We start from the raw sequence: 21,199 nt of genomic DNA, 5'->3' as shown, positions 1-21,199 counted from the left end.
GCTGGGTCATATGGTAGTTCTATTTTTAGTTTTTTAAGGAACCTCCATACTGTTCTCCATAGTGGCTGTATCAATTTACATTCCCACCAACAGTGCAAGAGGGTTCCCTTTTCTCCACATCCTCTCCAGCATTTATTGTTTGTAGATTTTTTGATGGTGGCCATTCTGACCGGTGTGAGATGATATCTCATTGTAGTTTTGATTTGCATTTCTCTAATGATTAATGATGTTGAGCATTGTTTCATGTGTGTGTTGGCAATCTGTATATCTTCTTTGAAGAAATGTCTATTTAGGTCTTCTGCCCATTTTTGGATCGGGTTGTTTGTTTTTTTGATACTGAGCTGCTTGAGCTGCTTATAAATTTTGGAGATTAATCCTTTGTCATTTGCTTCATTTGCAAATATTTTCTCCCATTCTGAGGGTTGTCTTTTTTGTCTTGTTTATGGTTTCCTTCGCTGTGCAAAAGCTTTAAAATTTCATTAGGTCCTATTTGTTTATTTTTGGTTTTATTTCCATTTCTCTAGGAGGTGGGTCAGAAAGGATCTTGCTGTGATTTGTGTCATAGAGTGTTCTTCCTATGTTTTCCTCTAAAAGTTTGATAGTGTCTGGCCTTACATTTAGGTCTTTAATCCATTTTGAGTTTATTTTTGTGTATGGTGTTAGGGAGTGTTCTAATTTCATACTTTTACATGTACCTGTCCAGTTTTCCCAGCACCACTTATTGAAGAGGCTGTCTTTTCTCCACTGTATAGTCTTGCCTCCTTTGTCAAAGATAAGGTGACCATATGTTTGTGGGTTTATCTCTGGGCTTTCTATCCTGTTCCATTGATCTATATTTCTGTTTTTGTGCCAGTACCATACTGTCTTGATTACTGTAGCTTTGTAGTGTAGTCTGAAGTCAGGGAGCCTGATTCCTCCAGCTCCACTTTTCATTCTCAAGATAGTGCATATGGTCTTGATGGGTTGAGAGGTGAAGGGGTTGGGGTGGCAGAGGGAGTGAGCTGGGAAGGTGGGAGGCGATGGGTGGAGGCGGCTGCTTGGCCTTGAGATCAAGGAGTGTTGTTACTAGTGACCACAGGTCTGGGGTGGGTAACCATGGGGACTGGAGCCCAGGGTCAGGTGAGGACAAGGTCACAGAGAACAGGAGGTCAAGGGAGTAGAAGGATTACTTAGCTAGATGTTGAAATCCCTAGATATTATGGTGAAGTAGCCGGGGAGAGAGGGCAGCTGGGGGTGCCAGGCAGGGCCAGAGGGGAGAAGGAATTGGTTTCTAAGGGAGCGGTGAGGCTCCAGAGAAAACCCCCAACAGTGTAGGGACGGGGTGCTCAGAGGGGGGAGGTGTGGGAGCACACACAGGGCATTTTGCTGAGGAAGGAAGTGTGTTTTGGGAGTTGGGAGCTGCCAGACAGTGGCGGTGGTGTGGGGCCTTCTGGGGCTGAGAGGGGACATAAGGGCGGCCTGGGAGCTGCAGGCTTCCTGAGTTGACTGAGGCAAGCAAACAGGAGTGGAGGGATTATTCTGTGGAATATGGTGGCGCTGGGGTTGCGGGGTCTTGGGGAGGGCATCTTGTCAGGGGTCCGGGGTTTCAGAGCTACCTCTTTAAATCCCACATACTGGAGATGGAGCCATCGAGAGGTATTACTGGCAGGTTTCTTGCATTTTATAAATCGGTATTTCTTAGTAAGAGATGTCTATGTTAAATGTAGTGGAAGTTCATCCTCCTTAATTTTCTTCCTTTTCCCTCTGTCCTCTGCTTTGGAGAATGGCACTGTTAAATGCACGGGGTCGAATTTCTTGTCTAAAGCAGATTCTGCTGCTGAAGGGAGCCTGGTGTGAGAGAGCGTCGGGCTTGGGGTCTGCACGCTAGTCCCCACTTGATGTGACCGTGAAGAGAGACTTCCTCCAGGCCTCTTCTCCTTTGTTTAAAAAGATGGTGGTGGGGGCGGGGCGTCTCAGCTATAAAATCCTTTGGTTTTAAAATTAACCCCATTCTATTTATTTATTTAAGATGCTTCTTGTAGTTATGATCTCCAAGTTCTTTGTTTTTTAAAAAATTTACCTATTTACTGTACATTTATATCAAATAACATTTTATACTTCCTGCTAATTAGTATTTTTTTAGAGTGTAATATGTAGGGGGTACTACTGATAAAGACTTAAAGAAGACCCAGAATTAGCTTGAGTGCTTATATAAATTGTGAAATAATCTTCCCCCCCTACTTCTCCTGCTCTAAACAAGAATGAATTTGAGAGAAGGAAAGAAGAGTGATTTGCTGCTTCACAGGTGGCTTAGCTGCCTGGGCGTAGTGGTTTTGCTTGGTAGGCTCAGAGCTGGCTGTATTCTCAGCTTTTTGTGTGTGTGCTTGGGAAATTGTAACTGTTACCAAGAACCTTAGATTCAGAATGAGTTGGTAATTTTCCATTTCTTGTTTTTTTAATTAGGAATTTATTTATTTTATTTTATTTATTTATTTTTCGCTGTGTTGGGTTCTCATTGCTGCACGCAGGCTTTCTCTAGTTGTGGCGAGTGGGGGCTACTCTTCGTTGCGGTGCGTGGGCTTCTCACTGCGGTGGCTTCTCTTGTTGTGGAGCACGGGCTCTAGGTGTGCGGGCTTCGGTAGTTGTGGCTCGCGGGCTCTAGAGCACAGGCTCTGTAGTTGTGGCGCACGGGCTTAGTTGCTCCGCGGCATGTGGGATCTTCCCGGACCAGGGCTTGAACCCGTGTCCCCTGCATGGGCAGGCGGATTCTTAACCACTGCGCCACCAGGGAAGCCCTCTATTTCTTCTTACACTAACTAGAAAATCAGATTAATCTAAGATGTTTTTGATATCAGAGCACAGCCAGGGTAATAAGGCTGTGCTGAACAAATGGAAGAGTACTTGCCTGGCAGGTTGTGTTTGATTGACTTCCACTTTTCTTGGCCCCCTCGTAGGGTCCCTTCTGAGAGGCACTCTGTGGAGGTGGTTAAGTTTGAGAAATGACATTTTATGGTGTGAGTTGAGAGCAGACACAGGCACACCCAGGGGCTTCCTGAGGCCTGTCCCTCACAGGTCTTGGGTCAGCCCAGGGCTGGACCTGCTACCCAGGGCCATGCGCTCCCCAAGCACAGGCCTGGGTCGCTACTGACTCACCCGAGGATGGCCTGGGCAGGGGAGCGGTCAGTGCACACCTTCCTCTCCCCACCCTCACCCCCAGCAGGCAGGCATCACCCTCTGGAACACCTGTGTCCATCCCACGGTGACTTGGGTGCAGTGCCCTCTGCCACTCTCTTTCACTCATTTTGATAGTTTTATTTCAGCTCTGTATTACAGTGCAGTGTTTAATAAGATACTGTCTTCCCTTTTTAATTCTTTAATAGTTCGAATAGTAATGTACGTCAAGAGTAGACTGATACTTTGTCTTATTCATTAGTTTAATAATTTCTGTGTTCCTACAAGAATTAATTTATATAGGGGACAGGTGAAAGAATAGGATAGAACTTGTCTTGTTGAGTGTCAAGAGAAAAGATGGTAAATAATGATTTTGCATATTGAAGGTGCAGCTGTTGGCAGTGATGTTGAAAGTGGCCTCCGAGAACAGTTTGTACCGCGGTCCACACGTGAGGCTTAGAGTGATCAGAGCGACTTCTGTGATTATTAATTTGTACTTTGACTGAGACAGTCTGTTTGTCTCTGCATATACCTTTAGGTTAGATGCTGCTGAAATGAGAAATGACATGCAGACTTTTCCCCTCCTTCTCAGATACTAAAATAGCCCTAGAGTTTGTATCACCTCTGCAGTAGTATTGGTCTTCCTTAAACCAAGCATAACCTTGCTTATCTGGAATGAAACAATATTCCTATTCAGCAGTAAGTAAATATAATCTTTACTTGTTGAATTTTTAATGTTTGTCTTCCCATTTCATGGTAGGAAGTTCTGTCAAGTCTCTTCTCCATCCAAGTGACTGCTGAAGTTTCCACCATTTTAGAGTAAATTTCTTTGTTCTTTGAGGTTGGAATTTTTTTTTTAATTGTTTTACAAAGTTGTGTTTCTACTGTACAGCCAAGTGAAGTAGTGTTCCCTGTGCTATACAGCAGGTTCTCATTAGTTATCTATTTTATACATATTAGTGTACATATGTCAGTCCCAATTTCTCACTTTATCCCACCCCACCCGCCCTTTCCCCCCCTTTCCCTCCTTGGTGTCCATACGTCTTGAGGTTGGAAATTTAATGGTAGGATTTAAAACACTGTAGCTCTGATATACTTAGAAAGGGAAGCTCTAACACTCTCTCCATTTTGAATGTGCAAAATAAATATGCCCACAGAGAAAAACTGGAACATATAGAAGAGTTTAAAAAAAAAAAGAGAGAGAGAGAGAGAAGAAGCTCCTGTGCTTGTCTTATACAAAAGAAGTACTGTGAACATTTTTGTGTAGTTTCTTCTAGTACTTTTAAAAGCTGGATTTATTTAAAATAAAACCACCACCACCAAAACAATAAAACCCAAACCTGGATAGCATATAATTGTGGTGACACTGTGTACAAAATTTTGTATCTTCCTTTTCACTTAGCATGATAAATAGAAGTATTTCCCCAATTAAAAATGTGTGAGCTTTTTATAAATATTTATTTATTATTATTTTAATAGCTACACATTTTTCCTTATAGTAAATTTGCCACCTAGCTATTCAGTCCCTTATTACTGAACATTTAGGTTATTTACAGTTTTCTTTTTCCTGTTATACATAATGCAGTAATGAACATCTTTGGGCTTAAAGCCTTGTTTGCATGTGAGATCATCTCACTAGGGTAGAATCCCAAGACTGAAGGACATCTGCACAGCGGCCTGGAGGAGGGTCTGCTGGAGATGCCAGTCTGCCCGCCTCTCTCAGCTCCTGACAACCTTTCCCTTTGCCTGCTGGCCGGATGGAGGGAGGGGTGCTGTGCACCCCGAGCCTGCCAGGATCAGAGGCGGGCCACTGGGCGCTGTGAGGAGGAGGCCGGCAGTGACTTACACACAACCTTGCATCACTCTTAACTCCTCAGAAGGACGATGTTGGTGACTCTTTTACCCAAGGGTTTCAAAGGGCCTGATGTAGCTGCAGACTCTCCCCTTCCATTGGATATAGTAACCATGGCAGGATGACATTTCAGTGAACTCTCTTGGACATTCTAATTATGGAAGAAAATACCTCTTCCCCCCACCAGGTGAAGGCATCACTGAAATCCAAGCTAATCCCTGGTAGTATTACAGTTCATTGAATCATGCAGACAAGTGACGTTTCCTATTTTCAACATAGTCTCGTTGGCTGACTGAAATTCAAAAACAGAAAGCAAGGATATATTTGTTGATCCATGGATTTCTTGGAATGCTGAGAAAAATATTGGCTTAAAAACCAAATTTCACAGGACTTCCTTGGTGGCCCAGTGGCTAAGACTCTGCGTTCCCAATGGAGGGGGCCTGGGTTCAGTCCCCGGTCAGGGAACTACATCCCACATGCCACAACTAAGAGTTTGCATGCCGCAATTAAAGACTAAGACCTGGCGAACCAAATAAATAAATATATATATATATATATATATATATATATATATATATATATATATATATATATATATATATATTTTGTTTGTTTTGTTTTGTTTTGCGGTACGCGGGACTCTCACTGTTGTGGCCTCTCCCGTTGCGGAGCACAGGCTCCAGACGCGCAGGCTCAGTGGCCATGGCTCACGGGCCCAGCCGCTCCGTGGCATGTGGGATCTTCCCACACCGGGGCACGAACCCGTGTCCCCTGCATCGGCAGGCGGACTCTCAACCACTGCGCCACCAGGGAAGCCCCAAATAAATATTTTTTAAAAATCACATTTCACCAAACCTGGTAGATGGCGGTGGGAGAAAATGGAATATATGTGGCATTCTCCCCGCCTCTTCTCCATCACAAGGAACCGACCAGAGGGCCTGCTCCCCCTGTGCTCCCCGTGGGGTCGCCGCTGAGCTGCCGGCACAGAGAGGAGGCCCAGCCCCCCGGCCGCTGCCTCTGCTCCTCCACTCGGGCCTGGGGACGTTGGGCAGGCTCTGGAGCCTGGAGCTCAGCGGCAGTGGCTGGCTCCCTCCCTCTGGTCTCTCACCAGGTCTTGAGAGGAGAGGGTCCAGGATTAGTGCTGAGCCCCTGGCTTTGTGCCATTTTATTGAACACTGTTTACTAGATTAACAAGCCAGGGAACCTGAGCACATCTGCCTCATTTCTCTTTTGCAGTCATGATGACCGTTTTAATGGCAGACCAGGTCCTTGGCTGCATGTCCCCCTTGGCTAGGTGTCTCAGGTTTTGCAGAGCAGTAACTAATGGTTGTCGTGTACCCTGGCATGTGTATGCTTGCACTCAGCACGTGCGCAGGGTTGTAACGCTGCATTCACCATTCGCCAGATAGTTTTGGAAGGAAGACGTGTGCGTTGCCATCCTCTCCGTGTCTCTGTGCAGCCTGGACCGGAGCCAGATGTGCAGCAGGGCTGAGCCCTCAAATGGAGCAGAAGAGAGTTAGCACCGAGCTTCCCTCATGCTGGGCTCATTGCCTTAGTATTGATTCAGCTTTAGAAACAGAATGGATTGTTGAAACCTTTTGGTTTTGTGATTGTGTAAATTCAAGTTTTATTAAACCAGGCAGGAGATCTGATGGCAGGATTCTGAGGCACATTCGTTTGGATCTTCCGGTGCGGCTTTTCTGAATGCAAATCTTGTCCATCTGGCTGCCTGTTATCCATCCCTCTGAAGCTCGACAGACTTGATTAAATGCAGAACGACTCTGCCTTGGCAGTCGCATCTCAGATTTTATCATTAGTTATGCATCCCATTTCCTTGTGTCTGAGGTGACCCTCAGAGGCCACAGTATTCCCTTTCTTTCTATTCCCCCCAGCATCAGAATGTTCAAAAGGCAGGTTGTAGTTGTAGATTGAGGTAGGAGGTAAATTCTAGATTTAACCTTTTCTTCCTAAAATATAAGCTCTATATCAGGTCTGAAAGTGAGGAAAATACTGATGGGTGATGATCTCACTTGCAGACATGACTATGAATTTGACTGCCAGGAATCATAGAAGTGCCCTAGGATGACACATTGGGACCGAGAAAACAATCTTCAGATTCTGCGGGATAGAAGTGGCTGTAACAGAGGTGGAGTTGCTCTTCCTCTGTCATCCGTTCTGTTGTGCTGTCTGACTCAAGTAGGGGCCAGGTTGTTCCTCTCCCCTCTGACAGTCCTGGGGTGCTGCACCCCGGTGCCCACATCCTGGTGTGTCACCCACCCAACAGGTTTTCTCACATGTAGGTTCCACTGTATGTCTCCTGAATTGTATCTTCTATTTTCCTGTCTTTGGTGTGATATCCTTTTATAATCTTGTTTTAGTTTTTTATTTGGTTTATTTAGTTTCTTTAAGTGCTTTCAGATAATTCCTGATTTACATAGCTGTGATTTCTGTTTTTAGCACTTTCTTCATCTGCTTCGGGTGTAACCCTCATTTACATGTCTGGTGGTGGCTGCCTTTGGGGGAACACTTGGGGTTACTTGGTGAGAATTTGATCTGAGGATCTCTTGCCACCCTCTTGCTTGTGTTCTGTGTTCTTTGTGGCAAGTATGGGCTTTCAGTGGTTTTGTGTTTGGAAGAGGAAATAATGTGTGATTTGTTGATGGGAAATCTCAACGTTAGTAACTTTGTCCCTGATGTTATTCGATCCCGCCTGCTTCTAAAATGCATAAGTAAACCTTTTTTGTGGGCTGAATGTTCTTGGTGCGTGTCTGTTTTTATCCCCAGCGCCCCCCTCTCCTCCCACCCCTCACTCTACACACAATGTAACTTGCTTCCCAGCAGCCTCAGCTCTCTCCTGGGCTCTCCATGGCACTGCCCCTAGCAGAACACTTGTCACTGCCCCAGCCTGTCCGCTTCCCCCACCCCCAGACCTAAACACTGGGGGGCCGCAGGGGCTTTCGCGTTGTATTTCTTGCACACATCGAGTTGATTCTCAATATAAAGGTTTGTCAGCTGTTGAATAAAGTAATAACGGGGACTCAGATATCTCTACTAGCTTTCAGGGTGTCATTTTGGACACTTTTTAGTTGTCTGCAATAGCCAATTTTATCAGTGTTGCCCATACTAGACCTAGTTATTTGCCTGATACTAAAATATCAACGTTCCAAGTGGTGTTTTTCCTGTTTCAGTGATAGCGCTAATTCATGCCTCAGGAGGGGCTGGTTGCTAGGAGATTCTTTTTGCATTAATCTACATATGAGTTGATGGTTGGTCCTTGCCAGTTTTTCTTTTCCTTTTTCTTTCCTTTTTAAAAAAGCTGAAAAGAGCGACTTCACTTGATCATTCTTTTATGTATTTCCATATTCAGCTTGTCTGTTAATGATTGTTGAGCTTTTGGACTTTGTACGCAGGGTTCCTGTCCTCAGTTGGTACTGATTGGAGGGGATGAGGACCCCACTCAGCCTTTAGGTGGGGCCCCCGGATCCCACTGGCTTTACCGTGTACTGTCTCCGATCATCACAGGACCCAGAGGCCTGTCAGAGCGTTACTGTTACCATCGTCCTCATTTATTGAGACTCAGAGAAGTAACATGATTTGCTCAAGTGGCCAAGCAGAAACCAGAATTCAGTCTTCTAGTTTTCAGCTGTACATTTTTTATCTTGTTCTCTGCTGGACTTTAAATGCTGCAGTGTATGCTTGTTTTATGGTCTGTAGCCAGCTCTGTGACCGCAGGTTCCCCAGGGCCAGTCTTGCCATTTGTTGTGTCTCTTGACCCTTGCTTGTGGTGGATCATTTCCTCTGTGTCTTGCCGTTCGGGATGGTGAGCCCGTCTTCAGAGGGCATCGTCCGGCGGGGTTCAGGGACGCAGGCTTCTCCAGAGCGGTTCACAGTTACTTCTGCCAGGCACCCAGGGATCTCACTGGCATGTGACCAGTTTGGTGTAAATTTCTTGTCACAGGGTTCCCTGCACTACACGTGCAGAGTAGAGGGGAACTCCAGAACCATGTTAGAGATACAGACAGACCTGTGGTTACCAGTTACTGGGGTGCTGGGAGACGTTTCCCCCGCTGAGGCCCAGCTCCTTTTTCATCTGGGTTCATAGATAACTTTTTTTTCCTAATTCAGTTTTTGTTGTAATTGTAGCTCTTCGAGGGTTCCAGACATATATAAAAGCATCTTTTCTAACTTGTATCCACTCTACTGGCTTACGTCCTATCCTGCAGGACAATAAAACCAGGTGGCTTCCAAATCAAGACATTGTAAGTAAAGAGGATAGAATTAGTGACTATACCAGGGTAACAGGTGTGAACCAAGACGTGTGGTCACCTTGGTTGAAGCCCAAGACCCAGCGCACAAAGCTGGGAAGCTCTTGTTCTGCCGGAAGACGCCAGTTCTCTTTTTGGTTAGAGCCTCCGGCCATTTCCCTAGCTACACACTCTAGGCTTTTAAATGGATGTCTTATGTTTTATCTCACATTTCTAAGTACTTGTAGTGTGAGAGCTTTTAGGTCATCTAGTCTGCTGTATTGGTAGAACAATCTGTCTTTGGTCTTAAACGTTAGGGTCTTTCTCTCCTTTGGTTCATGTTAACCCAGAATATTTGAAAGAGACAGTGGAAAGACTGGAGAGAGGGTGAGGGGATGGAAAGAAGAAACATATGGGGAGAGAAAAAGAGTAGGAGACAGAGAGACAGGTTGGAAAGAGGGAGATGGAGAGACAGAGAGCACATGAATGGGAGTCAGATGTGTGTTCACAGAGAGGTGCACACAGAGACACATACGTCCCGACACAGACCCAGGCTGGAGGCCCACCACACAGAGGGGTGCACCCCAGGACATGTACTCACGGATCAACGTGGAGAGTGAGAATGGAAAATAACCCAATCTGAGTGTGTTAGAATAATCGTAAAGAATAAACGTGAAGTCGGTGGTGGGGGGGCTACAAAAGATGGCTTTGGAATTAACTGGAATTGCAGTTAACAGCAGTTTGCTGCCACGGCACCAGCTACAGAAGTTATAAATAGGGATGCTGATGCGAGCATCAGCACGGAGCAAACCAGGGGACCAAGCTCTGTATTTTGGTCTCATTGCCCCTAACGAATGGCGATAATCACTGATTTTCAGGCAGTGGGTCAATAGTAACTAAAAAATAAAAGTAAACCAATCCCGTTTAAAATTAACAGGCTTTATTTGTTGATTTTTCATCATTGCTTTGCAGACCCTAGTCACATTTAGCAATATGACTACCTAAAATTGAAATTAGAAGTTTCAGATTACGACCACGTCAAATATTTGTCTACAGATAGGAAACAGACCTGTTGGAATCATTTTAAGATTAAGTTTGGGATTGTTAGCTGACCACAGTTGGCCTTTGAATCTAAGTTGACTTTCTACCACCGAGTTTCCAAAACTACGAAGGGATCACAGGATCCTTGAATCCTTTGGGCTCTACTCACTGATACTGTCGAGGCTGAAGTGAACAGCCCATCTTTTGGATGATTTGTTGGAACAGTGATCAACCTGGGGCTGGCAATGCAGAGAAAGGAGGTACGAGGTAGGAAGTCTCTGATTTTGCAGCTTGTCTTCTTTTTTTTTTTTTTTCTGTGGTACGCGGGCCTCTCACTGCTGTGGCCTCTCCCGTTGCGGAGCACAGGCTCCGGACGCGCAGGCCCAGCGGCCATGGCTCACGGGCCCAGCTGCTCCGCGGCATGTGGGATCCTCCCAGACCGGGGCACGAACCCATGTCCCCTGCATCGGCAGGCGGACTCTCAACCACTGCGCCACCAGGGAAGCCCCCCAGGTTGTCCTTTATGTTTCCTCTTCTATCCAAAGTAGACCCAGCACAGTTTAGGCCTTGCTGCACAGTTCTGTTTTCCTTTTTTCTAAATTTCCAAACCATCAGTGATGAATTATGACTCCCACTTACCTTAGGCATTATTTTATCACACGGATCTTTTATAGCATTGGTGCTGTTTTAGAAGCTGAGATGAACAATGGTGTGACATCTGTGGAAAGGACAGAAAAAACTACATTATGTGGCATGGGAGAATATAGTCATCCCTTGGTATTCACTGGGAATCGGTTCCAAAATCCATGGATGCTCAAGTCCCTTATATAAAATGGCATAGTATTTGCATATAACCTACCACATTCTCCTGTATACTCTGTCATCTCTAGATTACTTATAATACCTAATACTATGTTAAATTTTATATAAATAATTGTAAATATGCAATATAAATGTTATACAAGAAGTTACCTATGTGTGGCAAATTCAAGTTTTGCTTTTTGGAACTTTCTGGAATTTTTTTTTCCAAATATTTTTGACCAAAGGTTGGTTGAACCCATGGGTGCAGACATGGAGGGCTGACTGCATAGCTAAATTACACTACATTCCCAGCTGTTTGATTTATTTTCAGTTTTGAATAAAGGAATCCTATCATGCCTTTTACTTAGCTGAAACGTGGACTGAAAGCAGTGTGACTGAGTATTTCTGTTATCACCTGATAGTCTGGCAGTAGACTCTTAGAATGTTCTGTTAGTATTTTAATTTGACATGTGTCTTAGTAAGTATCATCAGCATAAAGAAGTAGTGGTTCCAAACTGCTTCTTAAGCATTAGGTTGAAGTCAACCCTAGGAATTCTGTCACATTTCCTAAAACTGCCTTTTCTCGCTGAAGTACCCCTGCCTCAGAGGCTGGTTTATCTTGTCATGATGGATCATCTTGTCATTGTAAGAGGCAGGAGGACCTCTGTCACCAGCAGGGAATGCCGAAGTTGTGAACGTCAGGACTCCTTAGGGAGCAGAGATTGGATGACGGAGGTTTAACACATCTTAACTGTCTCCAGGTTTGACGTGTGTCTTCAGCAGTGAGCCAGATGCTGGGGCACACTGTTTTTCAGTACCCTAAAAATTTAATAGCATTGTTTATGGGGCTCCTATTTTGTGGCGTGAGTCCTACTTATTGCTTTTTGTTGCATAACTGCTATTCTCACAGCACTCCTCTAGGTGAGGTGTTACTCACCTGCTTTATACCTGAGGGAATGAAACCTGGAATAGGATGGCAGTTTGCCTGAGGCCATAGAGCTAGCAGAGATGAATTCACATCTAGATCTTCCACATTATAAAATGTGTTACTTTTACTCCACCATTTGAACTTCTCTTTGGGGAATGAATGATTCCTAGAACTCCAGGATTGTCAGCTTTCAGCTTTCAGCTTTCCGGATGTGGGTTTTAGAATTTATAGAGTATTCTTGTTTTGTTTTGTTTTTTTGTTTGTTTGTTTGTTTGCGGTATGCGGGCCTCTCACTGCTGTGGTCTCTCCCATCGCGGAGCACAGGCTCCGGACGCGCAGGCTCAGCGGCCATGGCTCACGGGCCCAGCCGCTCTGCGGCACGCGGGATCCTCCCGGACCGGGGCACGAACCCGTGTCCCCTGTATCAGCAGGCGGACTCTCAACCACTGCGCCACCAGGGAAGCCCTATAGAGTATTCTTGATGGTCTTCCATCCTTGTAGTTTTCTTTACTGGTACTTCTCACCTTCAGCTTAGAAGGATACTCTAGTAGATCGGGGACTTGATCTGTTTTGTTCAATTCTGTATCTTCAGCATGTGGAACTCAGCAGTACCTGGTACCCAGAAGATGCTCAGTGATGGTTTGTTGAATGAGTGAAAAGTGTGGCAGGTGGGACTGGCCTTGACCGCCCCCCAGTGGTGATATTCGTGGTATCTAATAGAATGCTCATTTACCCCTCCACAGTTTAATTATGAAGCCATCTCTGTGACAGAAATAACATGTGATGCATTATGAAGTCATCTAAATACATGTTTTGTCTCACCATTAATTGACTATAGCCCTTTGAAAATGAAGAAATTATTCTTATGACCATGAGATAGTTTGTGTGGAGAACCGGAAAGGTAAAGACACAGACATGGTTACCACCCCAAAGTAGTCTTTTGGTATCAGCAGGACTGAACACAATACCTGGCGTAGAGTTCAGTTTAACCGAATTCAATTGTATAGCCTTGCCAGGAGGGAAAAAAAAAAAAGCAGTGTAAAATTTTTGACTCTTAGAGTCCATTGCTTTGTTTGAGAGCTTTTGTTTTTTTTGTTTTTTTAGATGTTAGGGGTAGGAGTTTATTAATTAATTTATTTATTTTTGCTGTGTTGGGCCTTCGTTTCTGTGTGAGGCCTTTCTCTAGTTGTGGCAAGCGGGGGGCCAGTCTTCATCGCCGTGCGCGGGCCTCTCACTATCGCGGCCTCTCTTGTTGCGGAGCACAGGCTCCAGACGCGCAGGCTCAGTAGTTGTGGCTTATGGGCCTAGTTGCTCCGTGGCATGTGGGATCTTCCCAGACCAGGGCTCGAACCCGTGTCCCCTGCATTAGCAGGCAGATTCTCAACCACTGCGCCACCAGGGAAGCCCTGAGCGCTTTTGTTTTAAGCACACTACTCTCTTTCTCGCAGGATTTGGTCAGAATCTTCTTTCCTCATTGTTCACTAGCTGGTCCTGTGCACTGTGGTGACTAAATTGTAAGTCATCCTGTAGGCTGCGCTGACCTTCCTACAGAGCTGTTGGCCCCCATGTGTATCACCACCCAGCTCATCTCAGGGTCTTTCTCGGGGATGGGGATTCACTCTTCAGTAAGGGCAGTGACCTCTGTTCATACGACATCGAAATGGCACCCAGCCAAGTAAATATTTATTTGTTTGTTTGTTTTGGGCTGCATTGGGTCTTCGTTGCTGCGTGCGGGCTTTCTCTAGTTGTGGAGAGCAGGAGCTTCTCTTGCTGCAGAGCACAGGCTCTAGGCCCGCGGGCTTCAGTAGGGGCTCTAGAGCACAGTCTCAGTAGTTTGTGGCACACGGGCTTAGTTGCTCCGTGGCATGTGGGGTCTTCCCGGACCAGGGCTCGAACACATGTGCCCTGCACTGGCAGGTGGATTCCCAACCACTGCACCACCAGGGAAGTCCCAGCCAAGTAAATATTTAGGTTTTATAAGTTACTCCTCTTCTGGGCGGGTTAGCACTCAGGTACTTCAGGAGCTCAATGGGGGCAGGTGGGAGCTGTGTGTGCTCTGGGAAGGCCCGTCTGGGGGAGAGCTGGGGCCCTGGGAGTCTGCAGGAGGGGCTTGGGGGGCGGAGGAGTACTTGACATGGTGGTGACTTCAAAATAGGTACTATACTGTCAGGACCGACTGTAGCAGAGTGCTTTATTTTATCCTTAATCTCTAATTTTAAAGTGTAATAGCCTGTGAATTTCTTTTTTTTTAATTCCTGCAATACAGAAGCATCCCTGAGCCAATGGGGAGCACTGCCTTCCTCGGAATGTGCTCCAGTTTAGTTTGTTGTGCCCGATCCCTGACTCTGCAGCATGGGGAATTATTTCTTCATGGCTAAAGTAGCGGTTTGTCATGACTTCAGAGTGTAAGTTTGAGTGACACAGCAGGTTTATTTTGCTTGGCTTGTGAGAAGGCTGCCTTTGCCCATTTTTGTTCCCCCCAAAGTTGGAGTTCCCTTGCCAAAGCATACACTGTGAATAACTTTCTGTATTCCTCCTCAAGGTCTGGGGCTGCTCCCTGTCTTAGGAAACGCCTGGCAGTTCCTTGTACCTTTGTTTGGTGCCAGTTTGCATATTGAAGTCAGGCTAGGTAATCCAGCCTCTGTGGCTGGCCCTCCTTCACAGCAAGGGCGCCCTGAGCACTCGGTACCTTCAGGCCTGGCCTGCACGAACTTGGGAACTTGGCCTGTTGGCTTGCACCTGGGCGTAGGGTTTACCGTGCACGCCACAGTTATGGAATATGAATCTGCTTAGGATTGGAGAAAATGCACACCAACTTGCTGTTAAATCCTTTTTTAAGTAATGTCCTGGCAGCCCATGAGATGTTGCCCCCGAACAAGTGTAAACATTTGGACGTGCTTTCACATAAAATTTAACTGATGATCTGTTTCCCTCAGCAACATTGCATTGCCCTGTGTCCAGAAACAAGTCCTTGATTTTTCTCTTTGTGGAAACTTCCTGGTTATCTCATCTAGGATCTAGATCCTAAAACTTAAATTCCAGGGAGAACTTGGAAGCCAGCTTTAGGGGCTTCTGGATTTCCCTCCGCATCAGCCTCTACCTCCCTCCTGTTTCACGCTCCAGTCCTTTTGGGGCACTGGGGATCTGAACAAGGTCTGGCCTAATAGGGACGGTGGGAAAACTCTGGACTTGCCGCTGGAGACCACAGCTCCCAACCCAGGTTCTGTTATCACCCCGCTCGACACTCAGCTCTCTTGGCCTCACTCGCCTCACCTGTGACATCACGTCAAGCCCAGAGCTTGAAGGCTCCTCTGAACTCTTCCTGACTTGCTCTGTATCATTGAATGGGTAGAAATGATACCTGGCCTGTCACCCATTCAGGAAACCACCCGGGACATAAGCGAGCATTCTGGTCAGGCTCCTCACAGACTCATTTTTTTTTTTAGAAATTATAAATCAGTGATTGATTGATTGATTGATTGATGTATGTATGTATGTATGTATGTATGTATTTATGGCTGTGTTGGGTCTTCGTCTCTGTGCGAGGGCTTTCTCCAGTTGCGGCAAGCGGGGGCCACTCTGCATCGCGGTGCGCAGGCCTCTGACTATCGCGGCCCTTCCCGCTGCGGAGCACAGGCTCCAGACGCGCAGGCTCAGTAATTGTGGCTCACGGGGCTAGTTGCTCCACGGCATGTGGGATCCTCCCAGACCAGGGCTCGAACCCGTGTCCCCCACATTGGCAGGCAGACTCTCAACCACTGCACCACCAGGGAAGCCCCAGACTCATTTTTACCAGACATTTCTGGCCTAACTTTATCTAGTACAAATGGAAGCGAGTTTGAGAAGTTGTTTCCTTTGTCTTTCTCCTTCCATCAAAGTCCCTTAATGCCTTCATCTGTGAAACCACTATATATAACTTGAATACTTGTTACAGAAGGACCAGATAATTAAGATAGTGTTTGCGATTCAGGTGTTGCTTTCCTCAAGCCCCCGGCGGGAGGTGAGCAGCTGTGGTGCAGCGAGCCATTGGCTGATGTAGGAAGAGGCCTCACCTCAGAGGTCTGCCGAGGGGTCTCTGTGACAGGTGTTGCCTTCTGGATACGTGTGGCCATCCTTGTTTTTTCTTTCCTTTTATCTTTGACTGGGTTAGCTATTAAACTAAGGATAGGTACCATCTGGTTTTATTGGTGTTGATTAGATTTCTTTGCAAATTTACTGAAATAATGGAACTCAAAATAGTTTTCATTCTGATGTTGGAAGCTGATTTGAAGACCATTCTGACTTTCCGTTTTTTTAAAACGTAAATTTATTTATTCATTTATTTATTTATTTTTGGCTGTGTTGGGTCTCCGTTGCTGCGCATGGGCATTTCTCTAGTTGTGGCGAGCGGGGGCTACTCTTCGTTGTGGTGCGTGGGCTTCTCATTGCGGTGGCTTCTCGTTGCAGAGCACGGGCTCTAGGCACATGGGCTTCAGTAGTTGCAGCACGTGGGCTCAGTAGTGATGGCTCGTGGGCTCTAGAGCGCAGGTTCAGTAGTTGTGGCGCAGGGGCTTAGTTGCTCCGCAGCATGTGGGATCTTCCCAGACCAGGGCGTGAACCTGTGTCCCCTGCATTGGCAGGCGGATTCTTAACCACTGCGCCACCAGGGAAGTCCCTCCATTATTTTTGATCTTCTCTCTTCCCTCCTCTAACTTTATTCTTTTGTTTTGCTTAACCATTCTTTCCCTGTGGAATCTTTGTTTTTTTTTTTAATTGGAAGAGCTCTCCTGTGATCGGATTCTAATTGTTTATACTGGACTGACAAGCCTATAGCCCTTGGAGACTGTTCTAAGGCAGGATTACAGAGCCACATGCCAGTGGGGGAAGAAGGGGTACGAAGTAGGCAGAGGGTGAGGTGAGGACTGGGCGCTTGGGGGCGCTGGGGTCTCAGGTCCTGCCAGTTGTGACCGCTGTGTTGGGGCCCGGTGTTGCCAGTGATCTGATTTCTCAAGAGAAGCTGGAAACACAGACCGTCTTTTTTCCTTTGTGGTGTGTGTTTGAAATGTAAAAATCATTATCTATTGGCTCAAATTTTTTACAAAGGAAAGAAAATGAATGAGCCAAACAAAACTTACATCCATGGCCCAGGTTATGCCCACAGATGGCCAACTTGAGCTTTTGCTCTAAAGGATTAAGTTTTCAGAAAAGGACAGTCTTAATTAAGCAGAGTATGTAGATGCTGATTTGGCTGAGGTATTCTGTTTTAGTCACTTTAACAAGGAAATATCACTCGCTTGACTGGGGGTTTAGCTGAGTCAGTTGTAGCACATAACTCTCCTTAATTACGTGTTAGGACTTGGTCCTGCTCTTCTGTAGTATCCTGGGTGTAGAACAGACTTTTGAAAAGAAAATGGAGTTTTGGGCTAATAGATCTCCAGCCAAGTGTCTAATTTTTTTGTATGACTTTCTCAAGTTTCTAAATAGCAGCGTTCTCAGTTGAACCTAGAAGAATCTGTTAGCACAGTAACTGTTGGTTTTTTCCAGAATCCTTGAATGTATTAGTAATTTAAGATTGAAAATCTTGACTCCCTTTAGTTATCAGATGGATATTCATATATTTTCTTTTTCTTTCTTTAAAGATTTGAACATGGAATTCAATCCTTCAGACCATCCTCGGGCCAGCACAATATTCCTCAGTAAATCTCAGACGGACGGTAGGTTACTGATATATTTATGCTGCTTTTTTTTTTTTTTTTTTTTTGGCGGTACGCGGGCCTCTCACTGTTGTGGCCTCTCCCGTTGCGGAGCACAGGCTCCAGGCGCGAAGGCTCAGCGGCCATGGCTCACAGGCCCAGCCGCTCTGCGGCATGTGGGATATTCCCAGACCGGGGCACGAACCCATGTCCCCTGCATCGACAGGCGGACTCTCAACCACTGCGCCACCAGGGAAGCCCTCTTTTTTTTTTTAAAGAAGACTTATGTTGGTAACTAGACTGTCTTGATTTCCCACTAGGTGTGATTCTCAGGATAAAAATAGAATCCCCTTTAGTGACCCCTAAGGATATTGTTTGGTGGTGGTTCCCTTGGGGTTTCTTTATTTTATAGTTATGCTTTTAGAATTTACTATTTGAAGCAACTGTCCTCATTTTGCCAGTCAGCTGGATTAGTTCTAAGTAGTTTCTACCCCGAGAGTCAGAAATTTTCCTTTAAAAATTGATCTTTGCATAAATTCTCTAAAGATCAGAAGTATTAGTATGTAAAAGAAGGCATAATATAACCCTAAATTAAAGCACCATTGTCTCTGTTGTGTCATTTGAGAGCCGAATTGAGCCTGTACACTAGGGGTAGATGTTTTCTTTCTGTCAAACTCCTGCTAACCAGTTTTGTTCTGTGGCATGGAATTTCTCCTGGGGGATTTTCCACTCTTTTCAGCCCTTGGCTAATCTCACCGTAAAGGAGAGAGAAAACACACAGTATGGTGAACACAGTCTCTCAGTTGGATTCCTGTAGAAAAGAGTAGCGGAAGGGGACTTCCCTGGTGGTGCAGTGGTTAAGAATCTGCTTGCCAGTGCAGGGTACACAGGTTCGATCCCTGGTCCGGGAAGATCCCACATACCATGGAGCAACTAAGCCCGTGCACCACAACTGCTGAGCCCGTGTGCTTAGAGCACATGCTCTGCAACAAGAGAAGCCACCGCAAGGAGAAACCTGAGCACCACAACTAGAGAAAGCCTTTGCACAGCAATGAAGACCCAATGCAGCCAAAAATAAATAAATTAAATAAATTTTAAAAAAAAGAGTAGTGAGAGGAATTTGTTAAATGATGATACAGTGATGCAGATGTTATATTACAGTGCTGGAGCCCTAGTGATTCTAGCCCTGACTCTTTTGGCAAATTGCTAAGCTCTAATTTTGACAGAGTCCTAAACTGACTAAAAAATAAACATATTTAAGACAGTAAGTTCATTTATAAGAACTGATACCTCCTCAGTTATGGTTAGGTGACAACTTTGATGTAGTATAATGCTGATATAATATTGGCACTCTTTAATTAAGCAGGCCACTGACTTGATTTGAGAGATTTTGGTGCATTTATTAAAAAAACAGTGTTTCCAAGAGTGAGAATAAATCGTCGTAGGTATCAGATACTTGTGAAATAAGTTTAGAACGTATTGGGTAAAAACAAAACAAGACATTTTTTCTTCACCTGGTGAAGTGGGAGCCCATTGGGAGGGGTGGGTATTGCCAGGCAGGAAAGTGGCGATGGGGTGAGGGTTTGGGACAATGAAAAATGGGAATCAGAAGCAATTTTTTGCGCTGAATGTGGTGCTGTGAAAACAGGTTACACGACTGGCATACTTTCAGATTTGGTTCTTGCTTCCTGTGAATTTAGGGTACAGACCAACATCAGTCAGAAACTTTTCTACCTAGATTTGTGTGGAATGGCATTAGAGCCTCTAAGTAGATGGATGACACATATCTTGGTTGCCACGGGGAGAGGGGTGGCAGGATTCTCCGACCTAACAGCATGTCCAGGTGTGAGTCAGGGACTCGAAGCTTCCCCTTCCCCTCTCCTCCGCCTCTCGTCTCCTTCCTCTCCTGTCTGGATCATCAGGGTATCAGCGACTCTGATCCTTCTGTGTTTTGCTTCAGTTTCTCAAATGCTGGCTCTTTCCTTTCAGTGTGAACCTACTTGGGTCTCACAGGTTAAAAACAAGAAAAGGAAAGATAACTGACACCGTCTCCCACCTGCCGCGTGAAAGCCCTGGTGCTGACTCCTCCTTCCCTTTCCCTTTGCTTTCCCACTGGCCTCCTCCTCCCTCCCCCCATTCTGTGGTGTGACCGCTGAGGCTGCTGAGGACACGGCCTCCGGTGGCTCCCGCTCTTGTGTGGCACTTGCTCACATAGCCAGATTGCTGAAGACAAGTCCAGCTAATGAACACTTGCCTTATAGATGATGAAAAGAAATAGGTTTTTTAAAATAGGTAAATTTGGTAACTTTAAAGAGTTCATTCTTGGGTGAGTTGATCACAGAGAATTGGCTCTTTGGAAATGGGTCCTGAGAAACCCTCTGTTTCTTTAAGGTGCTTCTCAGACATCTTAATCAGCTTCTCCCTTTATCCCTCTGATGTTAGTGTTTTCTAGGGTTATGTGCTTTTACCCTCTTATCTTTTTGGCCTGCGTACAGTTCCTTGCGGCTTCCACGTCCACTAGAATGTCCAGCCAGATTTTGCTCTGCAGCATTCAAAATCCGTCCGTCCAACTGGCTGCTGGACATCTTTACACTGAAGGCTATTGGTTCCTCTACTCAGTGTGTCCCAAACAGAACTTCGTAACTGGGCTTCACCTCCTGCCGCTCCCTCTCCCCAGGCCGGAGAAGGCTCTTCCCTCTTCTGGTGCTTGCCTGCTGGCCGTGGTGCTGGAGCCGACCATGCTTGTTTCCTCCAGCTCCAGGATCAGCGACGGCAGGCCAGGAGTTCGAAACAGCCGTGATGGCCGTGTTCACAGCATGGAAATCGGCAAATGCCACAAGTCAGGGCATTCTCCTTCTTCTTCCTTTATTTAAAAGGCATCTGTGGAACATTTACCAGCCACCGTCGCATCCAGGTTAATCCGTTTTACCTCTTCAGTGTCTCCCTCATCTGACTGCTCTGTCCCATGCCTGTAGCTGCCACCTCAGTCCAGACTCATAATTTCTCACTTAGGTTCCTGCCGCAGCCCCTGGCCCGGCCTTTGACCTTTTCCCTTCCCAGTCCTGTGTCTACGCTGCTGCTAGGTGAAGAGACTTTCTGTAAATCAGATCTGATTATGTCGCTTCCTTGCTAAAACTTCTCTGTGGTTCCCCAGTTGCCTTGGTGTTAAACTCCAAGCGGCTTAGCGTGATACACAGGCCGTTGGAGGTCCGTCCCCTGCCGTCGTTTCCAGCCTGTCTCCTTTTGCACTGTGTCCGCCGCGCTGGATCGCTTGCGGCACCCCAGGGCGCCACTCGCCCCCTGCTCCTTTGCGTTTAGCTGGGTTTTCCCTTCTGTCTTCCACACGGCTCATCTCTTCAGTCTTCAAGGCCCATTTCTGCTACCACTTCCTCCTTGAAGGTGTTCTTGACCCCTCAGGCTAGATTAAGTGGCCCTGAGGGTAGCCTGTGAATCGTTTCTTCATATCTGAACCATATTGTGGTATTTAAAACTATTTCCTCGTGTGTATCAC

General features: G+C 45.9%; 1 protein-coding gene across 1 annotated transcript in view; it reads left to right on the top strand.

Annotated features, from left to right (window-relative positions):
* The window catches only part of CCNY (cyclin Y), a 126,665-nt gene that overhangs the window by 76,453 nt on the left and 29,013 nt on the right, over nt 1-21,199 (top strand). Inside the window, exon 2 of the mRNA XM_060097652.1 lies at nt 17,635-17,709. Coding sequence (XP_059953635.1) covers nt 17,635-17,709 — 75 coding nt within the window. The remainder of the gene's footprint in view (nt 1-17,634; nt 17,710-21,199) is intronic.

Source organism: Mesoplodon densirostris, chromosome 4, assembly GCF_025265405.1.
Source record: "Mesoplodon densirostris isolate mMesDen1 chromosome 4, mMesDen1 primary haplotype, whole genome shotgun sequence".
Taxonomy (NCBI): Eukaryota; Metazoa; Chordata; class Mammalia; order Artiodactyla; family Ziphiidae; genus Mesoplodon; species Mesoplodon densirostris.
Note: the sequence above shows the minus strand (reverse complement) of the source record. Positions and strands in the feature narration are given on the sequence as shown.